General features: G+C 31.7%; 1 protein-coding gene across 1 annotated transcript; it reads left to right on the top strand.

Moving 5' to 3' along the window:
* Positions 1-18,136: 18,136 nt before the first annotated feature.
* On the top strand, positions 18,137-21,037 carry LOC133195321 (protein PIF-like). Its single transcript, XM_061331173.1, has 6 exons — positions 18,137-18,224; positions 18,394-18,936; positions 19,114-19,530; positions 19,683-20,054; positions 20,166-20,515; positions 20,661-21,037. Exons 1-6 carry the CDS (start codon positions 18,137-18,139, stop codon positions 20,868-20,870), a joined length of 1,980 nt encoding a protein of 659 aa, XP_061187157.1. The 3' UTR covers positions 20,871-21,037.
* The last annotated feature ends 256 nt before the right edge of the window (positions 21,038-21,293 follow it).

Below are 21,293 nucleotides of genomic sequence, written 5' to 3' on the forward strand. Positions count from 1 at the left end.
TTTGTTTCTTTTGGAATCTTTTTTTTTTCCTTACGAAACAACATTCCCCTCAATTTTTTTAATGTCTCTATATGAGTAAAAAATTCTCGAATACGTACATTTCTTCTCCTGGCAGAACCATATCAGATTCGCAGACGAACTTTACATCGTCTCTCCCACCCCCTTCCCACATATAAAGAACTGTTAGAGGAATATGTTCATTGTTAAATTTCTGGCAACGAATGTTTCATTAATCTAGACCACTGGGTAGCCCAGCTGACCCATTCCTATCTTTTTTGTCCGTTGTGATAACCTTTTACTCATTTTCAACTATTTCTCCAGAATTACTAAACTATTTTCAACCAAATTTACTGTAAACGAAAAGGCTATGCCCTTGTCTAAATCTAATTTATTTAATTGAGAGATAGTGAAAATAGATTGTGTCATTTAAAGACCTGAGTTAAACATGACAAGAACTTCTAAGCTTTCTTAAGAGCTCAATATACAAGATTTTCAAGAGACCTCCACCCCCAAAAATAAATTAAGGAACTTTGATTTTTTTCCCTTGGAAATATATGACTTATAAAATAATGTACTTTTCAAATTGTACATGTATCTGTTCATGCAAGTAAAATTTGATAAAATTGGAAACTTTTAGTATAACTTTAGACTTTCGAGCGTAGATCAAAATCCTGGACAATTAATATATATAAATTAAAATCATCGGAGGAAAAGAAAAACTAGATATGTAAGGCAAAATAAATAGAGTGTAAAAAGGAAATTAATATAATCAACGTACTTCACTATTTATAAAATGCAAAACTGTTCAACCTTACTTTTATGGCATTGCCAGTCTTCAATGCATCTTGGCCTTAATTAATATACGCATTCGTAATTTGTCAGAAATTTGGAAAACGTGTTTACTATAAACCATCGCCTTCCTTTAGTAATTTTCATTCGTAACTTGAAAATCAATACCAAAAAAAGCTTTATGTTTAAATGTAATTTTGTCTAAATTAACTATTTTCTTTTCTTTTTTTTTAACCTCCGATGATTTTAATTTATGTATATTTGTCCCGGCTTTTGATTTACGATTGAAAGACTAAAATTATAGTAAAAGTTTCCAATTTAGTCAAGACAAAATGAGTGTTCACCAGTCTTTCTTCTATATGACCTTCCACGAATTTTTGCTTGATATTAAAATGGTGTTATATTAGTCATAAAGCGAAACTTATTTCTAAAAAAAAGTTGTGGGAGGACACATTCCTCAATTTCCACACAAAGCAGAGAGGAAGAAAACTGTTCCGAAAAAAAGTTTGCACACATTTGATTTTCAAGGCCAATGAAATTTAATAATTTGCATTTCATCATTGCTTTTTGAGAAAAAAAAACAATATTATAATTTCATGATGAGATTTATTTTAGTGTTTTATTGAGAAAGATTAATTGTGGAATTCAGAAAGTTAGGTGTGATAACAGATTTGCATAAAACGATCTGCGACATTAAAGACGTAGAGATATACATGTACCATGTTTTTTATTTTTAGATTATTGGAAAACCCACGTCAAACCACAATTTGTGTTAACAATTCGAACATCGCGTACTAAATGTATGAATAAAATTTGAAAACATGCTCATCAAAGATTGTATTAGAGGCATGCATCACATTTATAGTGATGCAATTGAAAGTAAAAAAAAAAGAAAAGAAAAAATAAATCAAAAGTTCTTATAAAGTGCATTCTTCAACAAGAATTCTCAGAGAGAAAAGATACCTGATCAGAATGCTAGCCCCCTCCCCCGAAATACGTACGAGATGTCCATGTTCCGAAGCTAGCAATATATCTCGAATTTATTGTCCCTCCTAGAAGACATCACTATGAAAGTGATTGCCAGTATCTTTGTACAATAATAGAATTTTGGAATTTGTTTTAGAAGTATTTTTGTCTACTAAATATGACCTGTTGTAATCTCAATTATTAGTCATGTATGGAAGAAGCTAAACGGGATTCAACTTGATTGTAGACATGTACATGTACATGTATTCACATGACTATACTCATGGTTGTAACTATCGTTTCCGATGATGGTCTATGAATTAAATTTACCAACTATTTTCAATATATTAGGTGGAGGTCGTAATAATGTGCGTGTATTCTGAAAGGAAAGTGATAGTTAAAGTTGATATAGGTAACTCAGTTATATGTCCAATTCTTTTGAACAATTCAAGCCAGCTCCTATTCGTGATCATTGTTAAAAGTAACTGAAAACATGACTCATTAAAACAAACTTATTTGGAGATTCGGTTCTAGCTGTAGCTTATCAATCATTCATCAGTTAAGTTTCCATTTAGTTTCTAGAGTTAATTTTTTTTTTCAATATGGAAAAAAGGTCAGAAAATGAATGTTTCACTGTTATTTTATTAGAAGTATTCGATAATGCAGTTCAAATCTTAAAAAAAAAAATATATACTGTATTGGTGGCGCTTGGAATTCCTGTCGCCATTCATACGTCAATAACACAAATCGGAAAAAAGATAAAGAAGATGAATTAGACTAAATTAAATAAAATTCTCTGTGCTGTTTTATTAAAAAAAAAATAGCAGTGAAATGAAAGTTTGACAGATTTTGCAAAATACTGTCTGGAACTTTTCTATTATGCAACTAAAGTGGATTTATCAAATTCAGCGAATCTTAAAAATATAATCATTTATTCATCAACGTAATATATTGAGACTTAAAAATGATATGAAATCTAAATTGAAAACAAAAGTGAAATATCATGGGGAAAAGGTTTGCCTTGCACGGGAGTAGGGATGATCAATAAAGCACTATAATTACTGAAGGCGTTATTTTCAAAAAAATATTTAATAACGTATTTAGAAACGTTTTTAAAGTTTATTTATTGAATTGTATGTGTCATTACTATATTTTTGTGGATATGAAAAGTAGCGAGTTAAAAAATGATTCAATATACATGCACACACGAACCGTTGTTAAATATGATGAGGAATGTAATCTATGGAACTACTAAGCATAATGTGATTTCCATTCTGAATGCAACTATAGAATATATAGAATTATACAACAAATTCTGCATTTTTTTTTAGAAAAGAAAATCAATGATGGAGATGGAATGTATTGTGTTCCCTTCTAAATCGTATTTTTTTAGGTGTATTAATCTTTCTCTACAAAAAGTAACACAAAGTCACGATCTATAGTTCTGTCTCCTTGAGTTTGATTTTTGCTGAATAGCATGTCAACTTATCAAGCCTTTAATAGGCCTATAGTACCGGGGGTAGCGTGCGTAGGGAGAACCACACCATACTTTTCTGTAAAGAGTCTTTTGTACTTTATCCTAATGATCAGTAAAATTTTCTTATCTTGTGATTGGTCACCAACAAAATTACTTCGTAAAAATCACTATGATTCTACAAACAAATACTCTGAAGTTGATATTAAAAGGATACTGGAGTTCCTCAATGACATCATCTATGTAGCATTTGAAGGCCAGGTCTTCCAACAATCTGATTGTTGGAATTCCAATGGGAACTAATTGTGCTCCTATTTTAGCCGACCTGTTTTTATATTTATTTGAAGCAAAAATTATTCCAAAACTTCAACATGAGAAGAAAACACTTGCTTTGGTCTTCAACTCTACATTCAAATATATCGACAATGTTTTGTTACTTAACAATAGTTACTTCCATTCATTTGTCGACTACATATATATCAATCTGAGTTATTTTGTGTACTAAGATAGAAAATTTAGGAACTACTAGTTCTGTTTATTTCTTTTGGTGTCATTTTTTTCTCGTGAGACAAAATCCTCTTCAATATTACTTCAGTCGATCTTGAACCAAAACATGATGGGAAATTCCGGTATGCAAATTGATTTCATTAAAGACATAGAAAAATTTGCTCTCACTATCTCTTTCTCCCTTTCTCTGAAAAAAAGATATTTTCCTTTCTTTCAACGATGCGTCGACAAGATTGTTTTAATTTATGTTTTCGTCCGTCGTCGTCCCTTGCGGATAGTCTTTTCATATTTTTAACGGTTTATCCAAAATCACTATGCTAATTTAAACCAAATTTTTTGCAAGGCATCCTTGAATAATGGTTTCAAGTTTTTTTTCCAATGAAGGACAAATGGAGATAATCTAGAGATAGTGAACATTGATTGTGTAATTAAAAACTCTTACTTATTTTAAAGAAAAACTGAGCTACATATTACAAAACTAAAGCTTCCGTGAGCCATCGTGAACCAGTAAAAAAGCAAAAAACAAAAACAAATTTCCATCTATGATTCTTAACTGTTTAATATAGAAGAAAAAATAAAAATTTGCAAGTGCTGAGAATAATATGCAAAGGTTAGCCCTTTTTTGGTTTTGTTGCTTATTATATTAAAGTTTTAAGTTGATACCATATGAGGAATGAACGGACACACAGACAACCCCAGATCAAAGTAATGGTAAACAATACACTTTTAGAGCTGAGTTGCGCATAAGAGATAAATCATATTCCATTTACATTTGTTTGTTTATTTAACCCCATTTCAATAAAATAAAAACAACCGATCGAGTATAATTATAATGAGCTTAATTAAGTACTAGTATTATATAAAAATGAAATTCGTTAAATATATGACGACAATGTTAAGCAACTGACGCATATGTCTTGATCCTTTCTAAGTTCCAATAAATAACTGAATATACCTTAAATACAAATAGAATTTGACACGAGAAGTTACCTTTTTTTTAACCAGTTACACGGATACAAAGAAAATCACTTGTCTCATCGATTAAAACCATGTCGAATAAATTTCCTTCCTCCATCACCGACCTACTAGTCACACAACCAACACAACCATTAATCAAAATTTACCACAATTATGTTGCTCTGAACAATAGGAATTTGTATTCCACATGTGAACCCCCCCTATTCCCCTCCCCCCTCCGCAGCCACATGCTGCATGTTAAAGAGCAACCCCGCCGAAAAAGTTATAGATCGATTGAGAGTTATATAAGAAACATTTTTCGATATATTAGAGAGATAATCCCTCCCAAAAAGAGGGGGGGGGGGCTTTTATTACTGACCATTTTAAAGTTATCACTTGTGGGAAAAAAGTTTTCATTTTTAATGTTCCTCTCTCAAATTGTATTTATTTATGTATTTTTCTTTTGATGTCTTACAGAAAGCAAGCAAAACATATATCTGATCTAGGCAGGAGAAAAAGGACCCCCTTATTTTCACTCAAATACTAGTACACGTTTTTGTTGAAAACTAGCATTTCAATCACTGACACTTCATTTAGAAAGTAATTATTTCAGAGAGAGAGAGAGAGAGAGAGAGAGAGAGAGAGAGAGAGAGAATATTGCATTCGGAAAAATGAACAAAAGTATTCTGCGTCAGTAAGGAAATAATTGTTTTATCTCACTGCGATACTTTCTGTAATAATGATTCTGTTTATAAAAAATGTGCTTTTAATGTAAGCATTTACCTTCTGTGGTTTACACTTCCGTTTTTGACATTACTTATTAGGCATATTAATATGCGGCAAAATAACCTCACTTAGTTTTATGAAGCCTTATGATACAGATTGACAGTTTTATTGGAATTACTTAACAGTTACATCTTACAACCTGACCCTTTTGTTTGCTCTGTTTTCGTAAGAAATTAAGCTTCGCTTTTTAATTCCTACTTTATACTTTTATCTATACATTTACTAGGTATTCATTTTGATGCTAGCTTATCTTCGGCCTAAAAGAATTTTATGTTTTAGAAATATGCATGTAGTCAACAACAAGTCACCATTTCTTCAGGTTCTCAATTGATAATAACTGACTCTCTGTTGGTTTTTATCTATCTGAGATTTATTGCTTTGGAATTGAAGTATTATTATGGTATGCCCAATTTTCATTCGATACAAGTGCAATGCACCTCCATTAATTTTTTTTTGTTGAAAATTACCATTGGATTTATTAATCAATATAATTTACATTGAAACCTTACATAAAAGTGTAATATATATTCTTTTAACATTTTGTACTTAAGCTAATAAATAGTCATGTATATTGATTATAAATTATCAAAATAAAATTTGAAATGTTTTCATGCCACAATTTTCATTTTATGTATCTTAATATAATTCAAGTTAGTCTTTGAAACAGTTTTATAAAATTAAAATATTTACACCCTATAAAAGGAGAAAAAAAATCCCTTTTTAGAGAAATCGAATTTCGTTCAAACTGACCCAAGAAACATGAAATGAAATCGAAAAAATCTATGTTGAGATCTGTTAAATTTTTCAATGATATCGCATGCAATTACAAAGCATATTACATAAGAATTAGTAGAACTAAAATACCAAATAAGTATGAAAAATATGAAATACTTTTTCAGATACTTTGATAGTTTTTTTTATTCTAAAATAAATCGATTGATCAATTGTTAGTCAGAAAATGCTTTATTGATGCATTTATTCATATTTCTTGAAAATAAATTCGAGGAATGATAATTTCCGTTACATAATATAATCAACTTTAATTATGAATTTTGAAGAAAACACTAGTATTACATATTAAATATCACTTTCTGAAATCAGTGGTATTTTTAGTGAGCATTTTTAATAACTGCTGATTATCAGAACATGAGGGATGGGCTATGTTAAAAGAATAAACATGTATTTAAACTTTCCAATTTTGTGAAGACAACTTGCTTCTTCTCCAGCAAATTTTTTTTCTATCTGTCCTTCAACAAATTTTTATTTGATAGTAAAATAGTGTTATATTAGTCATAAAATTAAGATTCATTATCAAACAAAGATTTAAAACTTATTGGAGGACAAATCCCCAGCATAAAAAATATTTAAAAAAAAATGCAGAACTCAAAACTTCTCAGGGGAAAAAAAGAAAAGAAAATTATGAATTCATGATGTGATTAATTTAAGTCTTTTATCAAGAAAGATTAATTGTGAAATACAGAATGCAAGATGTGATAGCAGTTTTGCATAAACCATCTATGATATTAAAAAGATGTACGAGGGTTTTCCAAGAAAGGAAAACAAGAACATTTTCAATATTTTTTGGTTCACTGATATTATTTGTTTAATAAATGGCACGCAGCATGACCAACTATTTCTGAATAGGCCTACCACATGGAATATTTCTGTTAATAACATTTTTCTCTAATAAAATGGATCTTACGTAATAGCTGTCAGCGCAACACCTACGATGTCAAATTATAGTTTTTGACGTTTGTGAAATTTTCATGAAGTGTGCGTCTTTTCTTAAGAATTATCAAAAAATCGTTCTAGGCAAAGAATCGGCAATTTTAATGCTAGAATCAGCGAAAGAACCGTTGAATAGACAGCTTTCCAACCTTGACGGTCTCGAATTCTTGAGTGGCTACGCTGATCTCCACGTATGACGTCTAGCTCCTGATTTTTGTTTTAAGTTTTGTAATTTTTGTTGGTTTAGCAAATGCCTCTTCCATCGGATAGCCAGCCAGCTATCCTTGAACTTCTTTTGCCAGGCATAAACCAGTGTTGGAGACTTATTTGTGTCGTTCCATCGTCTCCATCTCTTTCCCCGTATGAACGGAATTCACACACAATACCGAATAAAAGGTGCTTAAAATGTATTAAAGTGTTAAATGTAATTTTTTGGTATAGCGTTTTTTTTTTTTTTTTTTGTTTTTTTTAAATATTTTTTTTTTACTTTTAAAACAATAATTTGGTGTACCACATTATCGCTCAACATCGCCATTTTTGAAATTATGTAAATAAGTAGTTATGCTTATATCGTCATATAATTGTCATTTATGATATCAAATCAATAGTAGCCAATATCATAAAGAGTTTTTATGATTTAAATTTTTTCACGTTAAATATCCGTACAATTTGAAAAAAAAAACGATATTGACAATACTGTTTTAAAAAAACAAAATAGAATAAAACATCAACAACAGCAGCATTAAAAAAAAAATAAAAAAAACTTTAACACTTTGAAATTAAATGTTTTTTTCCTTATGCAAATGACAAAGCAATCTTATGATAATGTGTGAAAATAATGTAAATATTATGGAACGCCGCAGCTGCCTTATGTGGAGAACATTCATTATATGCTGATACTTTAACATTATATCCTGATACTTCAACATTATATGCTGATACTTTGTCATTATATGATGATACTTTGTCATTATATACTGATACTTCAACATTATATGCTGATACTTCAACACTATATGCTGATACTTTGACATTATATGCTGATACTTCAACATTATATGCTGATACTTTGACATTATATGCTGATACTTCAACATTATATACTGGTACTTCAACATTATATGATGATACTTTGTCATTATATGATGATACTTTGTCATTATATACTGATACTTCAACATTATATGCTGATACTTCAACATTATATGCTGATACTTTGACATTATATGCTGATACTTCAACATTATATGCTGATACTTCAACATTATATTCTGATACCTTTCAATATGGTGCTTTGAAAAATAGGTTAAATATCGGGATCGTCATACTAAAATTCTTTGACAAGAGAAAAAATCCAAAAAAAAATTGTTTTCAATTGCATAGTTTTAGTATATATACATGTACATGTATTGGTGTATATACATGTACATGTATTGGCAAATTGATGGGACGAAAGGGGGAAGGGGCACGTGTAAGCAGTTTTGAATATACTGGTGTATTTGGAAAGGGATAGAGAGTAAATATAATTTATCATATAAATAGTGAAGTAAACAAAGATAGCTTTGCAAAAAGCGCGTGTACTGCGCAAAAATTTTAAGATATTTTGGAAGTTCAGGAACTCTTCATGGTAATAAAACTTGGCCTTATTTTGAAATCAATGATGGTACAGGACATCAAAGCTGAATAATACAATATAGGGGACACACCTGATTCGTTTGTGGGTGCAATTTTTTTTCGAGTCGGATTATTTATTTTCATGTCACTACGTAAATGATAGATTATTCATTTTCTAGATGACCAGGTACAGATTATTTATTTTCAGATACACTGAACGAAAAAGTCTATCCAAACTCGAAAACTGCATTTCTTTGGGGAGAGGGGTGGGGCTACCATCACGCCAAAGACATACCAGTGGAGGACATACTGATTTATTTTCAGGGACAGATTAATAATTTCCATAATATGAGAGCCCCCCCCCCTCCCCCCCACATATATATATATATTGCATGGTCGTTCCGGCCTCAGAACCACGCTTCATCACTTATTAAGTTTTTGATAGCTCTGCACTTTTATATGTATTTTTCAAATCGGTAGGAAGGGGTTGTTGTTCAGGGATTTCATTGTTATGACATCTACATAGTAATTTAGGCTACTAATGACTCAAAACCTTTTCCAGAATCTAGACGCCATTGCATTTTTAATTGGACTATTTAAGCTGATCTTACATCCAATGCCATGCATGCGATCATTCTGGAAAACTGTAAAATCACCGAGACTGAGCTTATGAAGTTAGTTTGAACTGAGTGAATATTTACGCAGTTGTAATCTTGCCAACGCCCCCCCCCCCCTCCAAAAAAAAAATAATAATAAAATAGAAAATAAAAATAATAAAGTTATAAACTCAAAAAAAAAAATATTTTAAACATCCAAACAACTAATATAGCCTGTATTTCACTAAAAATTCTTAAATTTCAATTTAATACCTCATGCAGTATAAATTCATCTAAGAAATCATATTAATATACATGTATTTACTTTATTTATTTTTCGCAATAATACATATAATCATGTAACTTGTAAGCTATAGTAAACACATTCCAGAGGCGTATACAGGATTTCAAGATTTCGGGGGGGGGGGGGGGTATTAATGACAAAATAAACTCAAAATACTTATAGTAAAAATGAATATATAATAGCAAAGGTTTTCTCAAAATTCAAGTTTTCTCTATTGAATATCAAGAACATAAAAGTTTTCTAAAATTTTCCTTTCTTTTTTTCTTCTTTTTTTTTTTGGGGGGGGGGGGGCACCTCTTTCACACATATATCTGCTACTGTCCTTTAGACTGCTTAAAATTACCAATTTTTTTAAATAGACAAACTTTATACTTTTATTTATAACATTAAGTTCAAGGATCTGCTAAACTTTTATTAAAAGAATTAATACAAATGCATTTTGAAGCATCCTATAAAGATTTTCGCATTACACATATATATTTTTAGACACAATGTTAAATTTCCGTGAAATGATGAATGTGAACAACAATCAAAATGTCTTTATCCACTTGAACGTTTAAAATGCGGCCAAAACGACCTGTTTAGCCGAGAAAAGGCACAGCCTGCAATATTCCACCTGATTTGATGTAATTTCTTACACACGTTCTGTTACATGCGTTTTGGACGATTTTGGTATGACGATCCCTATGTTTAACCTATTTTTAAAGCACCATATAGTGAGGTATCATTATACAATGTCAAAGTATCAGCATATAATTTTGAAGTATCAATATATAATGTTCAAGTATCAGCATATAATGACAAAGTATCAGCATATAATGATGAAGTATCAGCATATAATGTTAAAGTATCAGCATATAATGTTGAAGTATCAGCATATAATGATGAAGTATCAGCATATAATGTCAAAGTATCAGCATATAATGATGAAGTATTAGCATATAATGTTAAAGTATCAGCATATAATGATGAAGTATCAGCATATAATGAATGTTCTCCACATAAGGCAGCTGAGGCGTTCCATAAAATATACTAGTAATTTCTGCACAATGTGAAAAAATTGAATAATTTTGGTCAAGTACGATCTATCCTAATATCTAAAAAGTTCGCATTTTTCTTAGACAAACCTCGTATATGTAGCATGTTATTTTTAGATGATAGAACCCACGTCAAAACCATTTGAATTGATAGTTTTGCGTTAGCAATTCGAATATCGTGTGCTAAATGTACGAATTAATTTGAGTGCATGCTCATTTAAAATTGTGTTGAAGACATGCATCACAGTTATTGTGATGCAATTCCAAATAAAAAGTTTTAAATTCATTTTCAGGAAAATATATTTCAAATAAAATTCAACGGTACTCTTAAACGAAATATGAAAAAAAAAATATTGGAAAGGTACAGTTAATTCTTGGACCTCCTAACATGACCATGTTCCGGAAAGATATACATGTATATCTCGAATTTATTGTCCTTTTAATGATATATTACACTTCAAAGGTGGAAGCTTTACAATGAAACAATTTTTGTAATATGCATTAAAAGTTTTTTTTTTACTGAAGATAAACTGTTAATGTCATCCGAATTATTAGTTCTGCATGGAAGAAGCTAATCGGGGTTCAACATATATGTAGACATGTATGGGTATGGTTGTACACCTAACTGACAGTTAATTAACCTTGGGGTTACGACGAAGGTTTATTATTCATTTTTGGGAGTCGTACATGCGTAAAGAATAAGAAAGGGGTAGATAGTAAGTTCGTTATTCAGATTAAATATGCATGTATGTCCGACTCCTTTTAACACTCCAAAATCAGACCCTATTCGTGTTCATCACTGAAACTGAAAAGGTTTAATCTCTTTCAAGTCGATCCCCTCCCTATTTTAAGTACTTTATAAAATACACATAAGATTTTTGAAGATTCATTTTAATTTGACATAAATGTGATTTGTCAAAAGATCTTAATTTCCTTTGTCAATAACCATTGTACTATGGCTGATACAGGAAACTTTCATGGATAATTTTTATTTATTTTTTTATTATGCTCTATCACAAAGAATACCCATGTTTGATTTTACATTTTTATTGCAATTTTAAAATCGTTACACAGCGTTACACAGATAACATAGCTTAAGAAAAGTCAATTTCTTCATACAATTACATTTATTAGTATTTTATTTTTTGCCGCTGAAATGCAATTTCCTAAAGACATGATTTAATTTGTATATTAGTTTCTAGCTTCAGTTTAGTTTCCATATAGTTTTTAACGTTTATTCATCATCGAACAGAAATATCAGAAATTGAATATTTCACTTTAATTTAAAGCTGTTATTAATTGCAAGTATTTGAAAATTTGATGCAGATAAATCTTTTAAAAAATAAAAAATATGTGGCGGCGCCTAGATTTCCTACTGTCATTCATACGTCAAAAAAGCAAATCGGAAAAAAATGATAAAGAAGATGAATTGGGCTAAATAAAATGAAATTCCCTTTGCTGTTTGAAAAAAAAGCGGCAATAAAATTAAGATTAGTTAGAATTTGCAAAAAATACTGTCTGGAACGTTCCTACTATGTACCTATGTTGAAATTTATCACCAATTTTCCAAGATTAGGAATAATTCATATAACTTTATCATTGTAGTATTTGAAGACTTAAGGACAGATGATACAAACAAATTTTTATTCAAAATCTTGAAAATAACAACTTAAGTCATGTTTATATAAGTAAAATGAACAACTTTAACCGAATAGATTTTCATTTTTCTTTCAAAATTTCACAATATAAATTCGAGTCAAAGAGACAAAAATTGTTACACTCTAAAATCACACATTTTCGAGGAGTCAAATTTTCGTGGTTTGAGGAAAGAATATGGGTTCGTGGGGATTTGATTTCGTGGAAGAAGAATTATTGAGTAGTAATATGTTTGAAAAATTACATTTCGTTGTGGACATAAATTCGTGGGTCTTTTTGCATCTCGAAAACAAAGAAAATTACCCCCCCCCCCCCCGAAAATTAGTGATTTCACAGTAGATTAATATTGACTGTTGCAGAAAGGTTGAATTTTCAACATCGTAGAAAGTTTATCATTTCTTTAATATTTTAGAAATTTGTTATTCTAACCATTTACAACCAAAATAGGTAAAAGAAATATATACCAATCCAGGCATCCATTTTTTTTGTTTGTATCATATGTCCTTAGATGAAATATGAAGATAGCGAGCAGTAATCTAAGTCAAAAAAAAAAAAATGAAATCTAAATGAAAAAAGTGAAATATCATGATGACAAGGTTTATCTTGTGCAATTTCAGTAAAACAGTACTGATGGCAAGATTTTGAGAAAATTATCAAGGAAAAGAGAAATGCTTCAAAATATTATCAGTTGTTATTGAATTTATATCTGTCATGTCACTGTCATTTCTATATCATTGGGTACAATTTTCAAAAGATAGGAAAAATAAAGAACTTGAAAATGAGTAAACGTACGAATATTTGGTAAGGATGTAAGGATGAGGAATGTACACTATTGAACGACTATATACAATATAATTCATATCCTGAATGCTGCTATAGAAAATCCGGAATTATTCAGCTTTTGACTTTTCTATCATTAACATGCTACTCATTGCATTCTCGCGCAAATAAATTTGAGCGAGAACAGAAAAGCAGCGATCGATAGAGAAGTACTTCATTTGGTTTCCTTCTAAAACATTGTTTTTAAATTGTACAAATCTTTCTCCCTCTATTTGATACTCTCATGATACAATGCCAACTTTTCCAAGCATTATACGGGCCTTTAGGAAGGAGGTTAAGAGAGACCTGCAATCCCCCTCCTCCATTTTTCTGAGAATTTTTTGCTGTTCAATTTCATATGGGAATTTTCATTCAAAGGGCGGCTGCCCTATTCCCCCTCTTTTTTGTTGAACAAGCTCCCTCCCCACGTTATTGTACCATCTCACCCCCACCACTCAGGAATTTCTTTATCCGAATAATCGGTTATTGGATGGATTATATTGTTACTCGAAATGACTTTTTATTTCAAATTATTGGACAATTGAGAATTAGGAAATATTGATTTAGAGTTAAACAAAGTCAACGTCTACATGTCTTTATTTACGCATGGTCGTCTGATATTTCGTTTTATTTCAAGTCCCTGCTTTTGACACCGTTCCATCACTCTCTCTCTCTTCTCTAAATTCATGAATACAAAATTATTTATCTTCAGTGATTATTTTCAAAACATTTTTTACGACTCAGATATATAATTCATTCGATCTGTATAAATAGATTATTTCGACGCCTTTTCCCAGTTGATCGATTGATTTCTCAGTTCAATATATACATGTATATAAATATATTATTACAGAAAAACAAGAGTGACTGAAGATCTTCAATGTAAACTTAGTATACACGTAATGAAATGATATGCAAACATATATTCTTGTAATTAAAGTTAATTACGATTGAACAAACGAACTAATTTTGCAAAATAGACTTTTCGAAAGAAACAAGATTCGCTTAATGACATGAGAAACAATGATAGTACAATTAAGATAAAAAAAATGAAAACAAGAAATCTTTCACTTTTTGCAGTAATATAGCAGACTCAGGTACTATCATTACGGTTTGCTTCTTTTGGCGTAATTTTTTCTTAAAGACAATCTCCACCTAATATTACTCCCGGCATGTTTATTTTGTTTGTTTGCTTTTTGTTTAACGTCCCTCTCGAGAATTTTTCACTCATATGGAGACACCACCACTTGCCGGTGGAGAGCTGCGAATTTTGGCCTATAATCGGCACTTAGGGCCATTGAGCAGTAAGGGAGCTTTTTCGTGCCAGCACCTACTGCGACACGGGACCTCGGTTTATACAGTCTCATCCGCAGGATCGGTCTCCACGTCCCACAGTGGGATTCGAACCAACGACGTAAGGATCAACTCCTTACTCCGCGACTCTAGAGCAAGCGCTCTAACCACTGCGCCACGCGGGCGACTCCCGGCATGTTTAGAATCGGAATCAGAGCGGAAATTAAGATTTGCAGCCGAACTTTGAATTGATTCCACCGAATTTATCGAGGTAAAAAAATCTACTCTATTTCTTAAAACGTGTTGTTTGATGAACATTTTTAGTTGCCAAGTTTATTTCCAAGGATGCGTTGACTAGGTTGTTTTTTCCCTCAGTTTTTGTTCGTGGTCTTCCCTCATGCATAGGCTTTTCTCAATTTTATTTGCTTTTCAGAATTTCTTGGGATTGCGCCAAACCTAAGTCTATCTAAGTCGAATAGGTAGCAACTATTTCTTCGCCGAGCGCTCGACAATAATGACGTGAAAGTTGTGCATGCGGCTCTTTCGGAAGAGACCTTCAATACAAATTCCCTGTGTTACGGCAGGTGACGACACACTAAAGAACCTTCACTGCTAAATGGTTCCAAGTACCGAGAACAGGTCTAAATCACGGGCATCTGTTGACGTCTCTCATATGAGTGAAAACATCTCGCAACGGACGAAAAACAACAAACAAGCAATCATCTGCTTTTCCACAATCAATCGGCCAATTCGAACCAAATTTTCTGCAAGGCATCCTTGCAAAGAGGTTTCAAGTTGTGCCAATTGTCCTCAGGCGCAAACTTATTCATCATGTATTTAAATAAAATATCACAAATTTTCATTCTCCGATTCTAATTTATGTAGTTTGGAAAGAAGAATACAAGTGCTTAGAATCTAATGCCAAGGTTTTCTTTTTATTATTTAGTTGATTAATATACAAAATTTTAAGTTGATGTCGTATTATCAACAGGAAATGAAAATATGGAAATGAATTTAATGTTCTGCAAATGAATAGACAGACAGACAACCCCATTATCACCAAAGCAGTAACTGTAAATAATACGGTATATTTTCAGGATTATTCTATATATGAACATTTTTTTTATTACTTTTAAATAGCATCAATGATATGAAACATAATACCGGATCAATTTGAATTATCGTGAGCTAATGTTTTTTCTTCCATTTGGTCGATAATGACAAGCAATTTTACGTTATGACGCACACGATCCTATCTAAGTTTCAGTAAATATCTGAATAGACCTAAAAATACACTTAGAAATATATTGAGAATTTATATTTTTTTAATTTACAATCAGTCGCATGGAAACAAAGAACATCACGTATCTACATCGATTAAAACCATGTCGAATAAATTTCCTTCCTCCATCACCGACCTACTAGTCACACAACCAACACAACCATTCATCAAAATTTACCACAATTATGTTGCTCTGAAGAGAGTAATGTGTATTCTGCTTGAAAGAGTCCCCCTCCTTTCCGAGCTGAAAAAAAATGAAACAAATCAAGGGGGTGGGTAGGTGGGTAAAATACATTAGCATATTTATTAGACATACTCCCCTCTTTGAATTTTTTAAACTAGATTTTTAAAACCATGAAAAGTTATTACTTGTTAAAAAGTTAACCTACTAGCAACTCTAGCAATTCAATGCAATGACACTTTGTTACATATTGAGCATATTTATTTTACACACACACACACACCCTCACACACATGGAGAGAGAGAGAGAGAGAGAGAGAGAGAGAGAGAGAGAGAGAGAGAGAGAGAGACTTGTATTTCGAATCGAATAATGAATTATGATATAAAGTTTTTTTTTGTTTTGGTGCAGAAACAATTGTTATTATCTTGATGTAATATTCCCTGCAATAATGATTCTCCTATTTAGAAAAATAACATGTTTTATGCGAGTACATGTATTTATCTCCTGTGGTTTTACACTTCCGCATCTGACAATACCAAAAATAATTTATGTTGCGGCAAATTTTATAAAACCTTATAATATAGATTAACAGTTTTATAGTAACCACTCAACAGTTACATCAAATAAAATCATAAGAAGATGGTACTTTGTTAAACTATTCTGAAGAAAGAGTTAATTTCTATTTACAGAATCTGATAATGTGATTATTCCTATAATTTGAATAAATTTCATGTCTCTTCTCACAATAATTATCTTCCGCGGTTAAGATTTCCGCATATATCATTACCGATTGCAAGTGCTTGATATGATATGATCTATCGAACTTGTGCCACAAAAACAAAATTCTATGCATACTTATAAAGTCCATAATCATTTCTTCTCTGACTACAATTTATTTCAAATTCATTACGTTTTCATTACGTATAAATCTTCTATGTAATTATTTTTATTTTCAAAACAAATGTAAATGTAGAACAATATTGTAAACACATCATCATTCCAGAAATCGAATTAGTTCTGCTTATTTCGTAAATAGTACTTTGAATCAATAAACAATACCTTTCATAGTGAAATTAACCACAATCATGTCACTAACAAGAATGAAATACACAGAAGTGTCATTTTTATGTAACCACAAAACAGTTATTCTGTCAACTAGAGATCTATTTTTCTGCTAAATGAACATAAACACTTCACTTCCAACTCCAGTATTCTTTAAAAAAATATCTAATACTTTAAAAAAAAAGAATCAGAAAAAAAAGAAATTTCCTACTTGCATAATTATGTCAAGCATAGACTTAAGGTACCTAACTGCACAAAAATGCATGTTATAGCTAATGGATTCTAAATATACAGTTTGGAAACTGAAATAATTGGAGATGATTTGATTGTTTTGATTTAAGATGATGTTATTTATTTTACCTTGAGCCTGTTTCTTTTTTGTTATAAATACCAGCTTACTAGCTGTATTACCAGCAATACAAACTCCAAAGTATTTTCAAACTTTCTTAAAAGATTTACCTCTGAAATGATTTAAAAAAATCAATAAAGATGATAATTAACATGCAATTAACATAATAGAATTAAAGGGTATGTTACCATATAAAATAATTTTCTATTGTTTTATAATTACAAAATGTATTCTTTTTAGTAAGAATGATGCAAGATGTTTAGTAAAATAGAAGAAAAGGTAATCAAACCAGTCAAACAACTTTCAAATATCTTGCATTCTGAACAGTTCAGATGAATATGCAGACATGGGTTGTATATCATACAAAACGTGCATTAAAGTATATTTAAGATTGATAAATGAGCAATAATATCCGGAGACAGAATTTTAAAAAAGAGGATGTTTTATTCTTTTCTACCTTAGTTTGATGAATGAGTTAGTATTGTTTTCCGGACCTGTTAGGTTCTTTTAGCTACGTCAGACGAATAACTTTACAACAGCCAATCATGTATAAAACACGACTTAAATCGCAAAAAAACGTTTGAAAATTCCTGAAAAAATTCAGTGTGACCCAACTAATTGATTTTTGATCTTTAAAAACTAGTATAAATAAGACTCCAATTTCAAGGAATAGTCACAATAAGATCCATTTCCTCCAGAAGTTTTTATTACTATTATTTTTTACCATTTTACAAAATGCAAAATTCACTTAAAGTAATTGTTACCTTTTATTTGGTTTTGCAATTGAACTGGAATATTCATGTTAACGGCGATTCGGACAATGGTAAGCAAATATTACTTAAATTACTTAACTCATTTTATCATCTTCGCTTATTTTTTTTCTCTTTTCTCTCTTATTTATGATTTTGATTTTATTTGGATTTCTTTTTTACTTAAACTGAAATGAAAAAAATCTCTAGTTGAAATTGAGCACTGTTTAAATTTTTTTCCAGAATGTAAACAGCTTTTCGACATTATCTTCTGTATCGACGGCTCTGACAGCATCAACAAAGTGGACTTTGATACTTTACGCTTGGCCATGGAAGGGTTGGTAGATCGACTTAATATTGGAGAGGGTAACGGAAGGATGGGAATGGTGGTTTATAGCCGGGATATAGCTTTGGAAGTGCCACTATCAGATGACAAGGAATACCTTAGAAGGCAAGCCCAAACGATGCCTCATCCAAGGGAGGGAACGAACACAGATAAGGGGATCGAGAAAATGAGGGAAATCTTCGGGAGGAATCCTAGAGGGGATGTGCCGATGGTGGGAATCGTTGTGACGGACGGTATCTCTAAAGATCCACCTCAGACTGCAATGCAAGCGTCTCTGGCTAAGGAGTATGGAATTAACATGTACTCTGTTGGTGTCACTCACTTAACAGATATTGTTGAACTTAACGCCATTGCATCCAGACCATCACAAGTCCTCACTGTTGAATCTTTTGATATGTTGGCTAGGAATCTAGAGGACATCGTAAAGCTAGTTTGTCCTAGTAAGTATCACATGGTTCATGGTTATTCTGTTCACTGTATTTCATAGAGCTTCATATTTTGCTTTCTATATAAAATTATGCACATATAAAGTTCTTACCGCTGACTATTTTTGCTATAGTTTAAACAACATTTAGAGTTGCATCGTATGATTATACGAAATGTTTGGTTTGTTCCAGCAACCACCACCACCACCACAACAACAACAACCACTACCACAACAACAACAACAACCACTCCGCCTACAACCACCACCACCCCAACAACGACAACAACAACACCGACTACGACAACAACAACACCGACTACGACTACTACCATCCCAACAACGACAACAACAACACCTACTACGACTACAATACTACCACCCAAACCACCCGTTAATCCAGGACCAGATCCGCGCATCTGTAACGACTGTAAAATGAAAAACGGTGAGGGATTCCACCGTCATCCTGAGGACTGTGATAAATACATCCAATGTTATTTCGGATATGACGGTAAAGTTCAAGCGGTTTACAGACAGTGTCCATTTGGAATGTATTGGGACCAGGAGGAAATCAGATGTAGAAATGCAGCAGAAGTGCCTTGTCCAAAAGGTAATATATTACTGGTGTTTAAGTATCAACTAAAGAAACAATATTGTTATCAATTTGTATATTTACTGACATGCTTAGTCTTTCATTTTCCTGTACGATGGCAATTTTAATAAATGTAAAATGTATTAATTGAAAACATTCGTTCATTGCAGATAAATGTTCCATACCAAGTATACTGTCTTACCCATTTGGTCATATGGAGAACTGTAAAGCCCATTGGATCTGCAGCCATGGTAAATCAGTGCCAATGTGTTGTCCCGTCGGGTACGGCTATGTTCCTTTTAAAGGTTGCATTCCTCAACCTGACTGTAAAGATCCTTGTCCACTGCAAGAAAAGAAAGAGAAAAATGAATGTAACAAACGGATGAGTTTTGCCGAACTCGATAAATACGAGGAATTTGTCTATGGTTATGGATGGGTGAAAAAATGCTGCAAGCCAGGGAATATCTTTGACAGTGAATCGTGTCAGTGCCTACCATTAAACAGTGGCAAAATTCATCAAACAGATGACCAAAAAGACAAAGGTAATGATAATTCTTTGATTTAGATTTTTTTAATTGTACACATATTAATTGCCTGTATATTTTAAGCGAAGCACTGAACTGCGTAATCATAAGATGTTTTCTAATTTCTAGTATGTAAAGCAGTCGTACACATTCCGTTCGACAACAACTGCTTGGATACATCTGGTAACCATGTTCTAGTCGAAAATCACAACGTCCAACTTATTGGAAATGGTCTTGGATACTTTGATGGGAACGCTAAGCTGACTATCCCAAAATTTCCCGAGATGCAATCGGCTTCTACATTTGTTATAAAGATGCGCTATCTAGACATTCCGAGTAAACACATGGAAGGTCTGATCAGCAACGGTGACTGTGAAAAAGAACAACCAACTATGTTTATGATAAAAGGACGAAGAGGCATAAACTTCATGGCAGAAAGCGAAAAGCATAAAATTACAACTTTCCATTTACCTGCCAAGGTGAGAAAATTAGATTGATAAAATTACTTTTTTTGTTTAGAATAAATATTTCACATCTAAATGTAAATTTAACATTCATGAAGAATCTTCACAGAACGAATTATAAATAAATATGCTAATGAAGTTTTATGTATCTATATTTTAGTCTTCTTGCTGGAACGAAGCTTATTTCATCCACGATTTGAATACTCTGGAGGGCTATGTTAACGGCAAAAGTTGTAAAAGATGGACTTACGGACCAATCAAAATGGCTCACGGAGGGCTGAACATAGGAGCTGTAAAGGGCTTCCAAAACTTTCAAGGATTTATGGACTACGTAACAATCTACTATTGTCATGAGGAAAAAAAATATTGATCCCTTCCTGGAGGAAATCCACAAGCAATACTGTGATAAAGACAATTCTATTTTAATGCTGACAGTAGCCATTAAATGGCATTTTATTTAAATTCGTTAATTTATTGCAATAAATTAAGCTTGTTCGTTGTTGTTGGGGTTTAAAATAAAAAAAGAAACTCCTCTAAGTGTGTTATTTTGTAATAAGAATAAAAAGTGTGATTCATATGAAATATGTACGAGGGGGTATCAAAAAGTTCGTGGACTAGCGCCATAAAATTAAAACCGCTTTAGGTACATTAATGAATTTTAAAATATTTAGTTAGCATTATCTTTTCTATCTAAAGAATAAACCATAAATCATAAATTTTATTTTTTAATAAATTAGCAATGTTTTTGTAAGCAATGGTATGTCCAGGCGGCGCAACCTCGAATATGACGTTT

This window comes from Saccostrea echinata, unplaced genomic scaffold (assembly GCF_033153115.1).
Source record: "Saccostrea echinata isolate AGI-Se365-2 ecotype Australia unplaced genomic scaffold, CSIRO_AGI_Sech_v1 ptg000001l, whole genome shotgun sequence".
Lineage (NCBI taxonomy): Eukaryota > Metazoa > Mollusca > Bivalvia > Ostreida > Ostreidae > Saccostrea > Saccostrea echinata.

Excerpts from the sequence above, each read along its gene's own strand:
- LOC133195321 (XM_061331173.1), top strand. The coding sequence starts at position 18,137 with ATGCAAAATTCACTTAAAGTAATTGTTACCTTTTATTTGGTTTTGCAA. Across the intron at positions 18,225-18,393 it reads TAACGGCGATTCGGACAATG|AATGTAAACAGCTTTTCGAC; the intron begins GTAAGCAAATAT and ends ATTTTTTTCCAG. Across the intron at positions 20,516-20,660 it reads CTTTCCATTTACCTGCCAAG|TCTTCTTGCTGGAACGAAGC; the intron begins GTGAGAAAATTA and ends TCTATATTTTAG.